The 5,000-nt window shown below is 45.1% G+C and overlaps 1 protein-coding gene across 5 annotated transcripts in view; it reads left to right on the forward strand.

The window, feature by feature from the left end:
- Positions 1–5,000, forward strand: part of pltp (phospholipid transfer protein) — a gene marked incomplete at its 5' end in the record, with an annotated part of 13,839 nt that overhangs the window by 624 nt on the left and 8,215 nt on the right. For all 5 annotated transcript variants that reach the window (XR_014553757.1, XR_014553758.1, XR_014553759.1 and 2 more), the window contains 5 exons: positions 1,286–1,385; positions 1,958–2,086; positions 2,590–2,745; positions 3,359–3,422; positions 3,643–3,798. Coding sequence is in view for 1 of the 5 variants with exons in the window: in XM_083660785.1 (XP_083516911.1) it covers positions 1,286–1,385; positions 1,958–2,086; positions 2,590–2,745; positions 3,359–3,422; positions 3,643–3,798 (605 nt within the window). The remainder of the gene's footprint in view (positions 1–1,285; positions 1,386–1,957; positions 2,087–2,589; positions 2,746–3,358; positions 3,423–3,642; positions 3,799–5,000) is intronic.

Genomic DNA, 5,000 nt, shown 5'->3' on the forward strand with positions numbered 1-5,000 from the left:
AGTTAAACAGTTCAATCTGATGATGAAACTAGCCTGTTTATCTCTGCTTTTCATGTTACCTGCTGCTTCAGGTGGACTCAGCGTGGGTCCCTGGGTCTGCTTTCCAGATGCTTGGAGAGATTTAATGTCGTGTTCACAGCGGTAGATAAATTGCTTCTGGCCTGGGTAAAGTTTGCACTTTACCGTCACATTCCTGGCCTTTTGTGCAACAAATTCAAAGTATGTGCATAATCTACCCATCAAAAGTTGTAGACCGCGCACTGCCATCCCCCCCCCCCCCCAACTCCTATGAAAGGTGGTGATACAATGGATCGGCTGGAGGGACGAACCAACGAATCGTCACTTCTCATGCCTAAACCTAACCAATCGTCACTCCTCCCCGTCCCTCCAGCCCATCTATTCTAGCACCAAAAATACATATTTTTACAGTTTGCATTTGTGTTCGAGTAAATCGAGTGAATCGAGTGCATGTTTTCTCCACAATCCTGCAGATTCAATCCCGATCGTGGTGAAAATTGAAGAACTTTTGTAATGCAGATAACTTAAAGGGACAGCTCACCCTAAAATCCAAAATACATATTTTTCCTCTCACCTGTAGTGCTATTTATCCATCTATATCGTTTTGTGTTAGTTGCCTGAGTTTTGGAGATATCGGCTGTAGAGGTGGTTGCCTTCTCTCCAATACAATGGAACTGGATGGCACTTGACATTTGAAAAACTCAACAGCATTGTCTCTTTCCAGAAATCATGACCCGGTTACTCAAGATAATCCACAGACTTTGTTGTGAGCAGTTTCATGTAGGAACTATTTTCTTTTGTAGGAACTAGCTAGCAGTTAGCGGGTGTAGTTCGGTCAAAAGAAAATAGTTCCGACATGAATGGAATGGAATGGAATATCTTAGTTTCAACTGTACTGAGCTAACAAGGGGCAGCTTTGTGTTTATATGTGTGGTTTGTGTGGAGTTTGGGAACTCACGATTTCTATTTCACGTTAGCTTGCTAGGTCAGCACTAAGCCCAGTCCTCTCACAACACTTCAGGGAAGAGGTGACCATGTGACCATTTGGGAGACTTGTTTCTACCATTTGTTAGAATTGGCGGAGCCTGTGGTGAATCATCTATAGTAATATAATATCTATAGTAGAACTACCAGCATTTTGTTGTCTGTTTGTAGATAAGAATGTGTGTGTGTGTGTGTGTGTGTGTGTGTGTGTGTGTGTGTGTGTGTGTGTGTGTGTGTGTGTGTGTGTGTGTGTGTGTGTGTGTGTGTGTGTGTGTGTGTGTAGTGAAGTATGAGACTCAGAAGTTTGTGGAGGAGGAGCTGAGTAACATCACCATGCCTGAGATGAAGGGCAAGGAGGGACGTTTCCAGTACACCATCACGAAGTAAGACATTATCATATCATTATCATCATAGTATTATCATATACGTATTATCCTTATCATATCATCATATCATTGATAACGTAATGAAATTGCCTAGCTGGACGGGTGGGCGGGTAGCAGGCGGTGTCAGTCACTATCCCATTGCATGCAATTCGGCACCACCTACTTGCAACACAAAAAGTGGTTTATCTCAAAAAAAAATTGTCACATCGACTTCAAACTTGGGGAGTGCGCTTAGGGGGACCTGATGGAGTGCATTGCCGAATCTCCTGCAATTCACATAGTGCCACCTACTGGCAACACAACAAGTGTTTTACCATTCGTCTGATCGGCTTCAAACTTGGGGAGTGCGCTGCTGGGAACCCGACAGAGTTCAGTGCCGAATTTCGTGCTATTCGGCATAGTGCCAGAATAAAAATGTTGTGTCACGGCTCCTCTGGGTGTGAAGATAACAGAGTTGAATGTTGTGTCTTGTCTCCTCTCATTGTGAAGATAACAGTTGAATGGTGGCTCATGTCTCCTCAGTGTGAAGATAAGAAAGTTGAATGTTGTGTCATGTCTCCTCTCCTCAGTGTGAAGATAACGGAGTTGAATCTGACCCATGCGGACCTTTGTTTCCAGCCAGACGTGGGTTTGATGTTTGACGTGCAGAACTCCTCCATCACGCTCAGCTTCTACAGACGGATCCTCTACTGGTTCTTGTCAGTTCACCTCCAGGAGCCTCATTCACTAACACCTAACTAACCCTAACCCTAACCATTCACTAACACCTACCTAACCCTAACCCTAACCATTCACTAACACCTACCTAACCCTAACTCTAACCATTCACTAACCCTAACCGGGCTAGGTTCACTAATGTGTATATAGTGTATGTTGTGTAACAGTTATGACACAGTAGCATAGTGTATGTTGTGTAACAATTATGACACAGTAACATAGTATATGTTGTGTAACAGTCATGACACAGTAGCATAGTGTATGTTGTGTAACAGTTATGACACAGTAACATAGTATATGTTGTGTAACAGTCATGACACAGTAGCATAGTGTATGTTGTGTAACAGTCATGACACAGTAACATATGTTGTGTAACAGTTATGACACAGTAGCATAGTGTGTATGTTGTGTAACAGATATGACAGTAACATAGTGTATGTTGTGTAACAGTTATGACAGTAACATAGTGTATGTTGTGTAACAGTTATGACACCGGGTCCATCAACGCCTCAGCAGAAGGTGTGAACATCAACACTGTTCTGAATCTGATCCGAGATGAAGTGGGACGCCTGAAGATCAACAACATCACCTGTGATGCCAAGATTGCCAAGATGAGGGCCAAATTCAGCGGCACGCTGGGGTAACAAACCTGTTTCCTTAAAGAGGACATGACACACACACACATACAGTATGTATATATAATATGTGTGTGTATATATATATATATATATATATAACATTTCAGCTTTTCACCAACTAGGGCGGTGCTAGATGATGTCACTAGGTTGACAGTACAGTACATTATAAGGATTTTGAACATTTTGATGAATCAAAACAACCACAATCTAAGTCATAAACCCAAAAGCATAATGCTGTGAGGGTGTTAGAATTCAAAAACCAACACTTAACTAGCCTGAAATCGACTGTACAGGTTGTAGCCCAGCTTGCTTCTTGTGGCGTTGATACAATACAATGTTGCACAACAAGAAATTCAACTATTGATAACCACTATCTTAAAATCAGTGAAAAACAAGTTAAAACTGTTTTTAAAAATGAGGTTTAACAACCAAAACTAAGACAAACACAGATGGTGTATTTCTTGTGTCTGCGCGGCCGCTATGCTACAAGGGCCTGACTGCACATGTGCTGGAAAACTAAAGTGGAGAGAAGAGAGAAGAGAGGTGTTTTTGACGCTCTCAAACCCATTAAGTTTGCTAATGATGATGGAATAATGTCTGTTTGTTTTTCCCCAGGAGAGTGTATGACTTCCTGGCATCCTTCCTGACCACAGGCATGCGCTTCCTGCTCAACCAACAGGTCTGTCTGTCTGTCTGTCTGTCTGTCTGTCTGTCTCTCTGTCTGTCTGTCTGTCTGTCTGTCTGTCTGTCTGTCTGTCTGTCTCTCTGTCTGTCTGTCTGTCTGTCTGTCTGTCTGTCTGTCTGTCTGTCTGTCTGTCTGTCTGTCTGTCTGTCTGTCTGTCCGTCTGTCTGTCTGTCTGTCTGTCTATCTGACCTGTCTATGTTGTTTGTCTCTGTAGATCTGTCCTGCTCTACACCATGCAGCCCTTGTGCAGATTAACGCCATGTTGGAGACGATCCCGGTTCGAGCCGAGGTGGACAGTTACATCGGCATCGACTACGCTCTGCTCAGTGACCCCACCGTGACCTCCCGGAGCCTCGACATGCACTTCAGAGTAAACATGACTTTCATTATCCATTCATCTGTCCATTATTTCCTCTACTAATCCTCTACTAAAACACAGTCCCACCCTCCCCCATCACCCGGGGTGACTCCTCCCCCATCACCCGGGGTGACTCCTCCCCCATCACCCGGGGGGACTCCTCCCCCATCACCCGGGGTGACTCCTCCCCCATCACCCGGGGGGACTCCTCCCCCATCACCCGGGGTGACTCCTCCCCCATCACCCGGGGGGACTCCTCCCCCATCACCCGGGGGGACTCCTCCCCCATCACCCGGGGTGACTCCCCAGTTAACACTGTGTAGTACTGCTTCCTGGGGCCCATCATCAGCCAGGAGGACCTGAAATGGGAGCTCTCACCAAGAAGGCACAACAGAGGATGTAGTTCGTGCGGCAGCTGAAGAAATTCAAAGTGCCAAAGGCCACGATGGTGCACTTCTACGCCTCCATCGTTGAGTCCAACCTTACCTCCTCCATCACCGTCTGGTACGCTGCTGCCACTCGCAAGGACATTACCAGACTGTCTGCAGCACTGTGCTGAGAAGGTGATCGAATGCAACCTGCCATCCCTTCAGGACCAGGAGGCTGAAGCGGTCTCGTAAAATCATGGCTGACCCCTCCCACCCTGGAGACAAACTCTTTGAAATGGCCCCCCCCCCATCCCCCTCGGCAAGAGACTGAGGTCTGTCAAGACCAGAACCTCTCGCCACAACAACTGCTTCTTCCCAACTACCATCAGCCTCATCAACAAGGCCTGGAAGCCCCCTCTACCAAGGACCCTACCAACCCCCCCAATACCCCCTGAGCATAGCAGAATCTCCCCCACTTACACGAGACCCCCCCATCATACGTCACTTTACAGTAGCAGCAGCTGCACTACACTCGTTACAGTAAAGTATTATAGCTGCTTCTCCTACCACAACTTTTACTCTATTATATGACTCTTGTTAACTACATCGTGCACCGCTTGGACTGTAAATTCCTACTTAATGCCTATTTAACACTCTTATTCATGTATATATAGTTTGTATTTGCAATGTTGTTTTGTCTTTTAGAGATCTTCTTTTTATCTTCTGAAAATTGATATGATCACTACACTGCATCCTTACACAAAGACACATTCCTTGTAATCTTTACATAATGTGGCAATAAAAGTAATTCTGATTGTGATTCGGATGTATTATTAATGTATTATA

This window comes from Poromitra crassiceps, assembly GCF_964638095.1.
Source record: "Poromitra crassiceps genome assembly, chromosome: 25".
Classification (NCBI taxonomy): Eukaryota; Metazoa; Chordata; class Actinopteri; order Beryciformes; family Melamphaidae; genus Poromitra; species Poromitra crassiceps.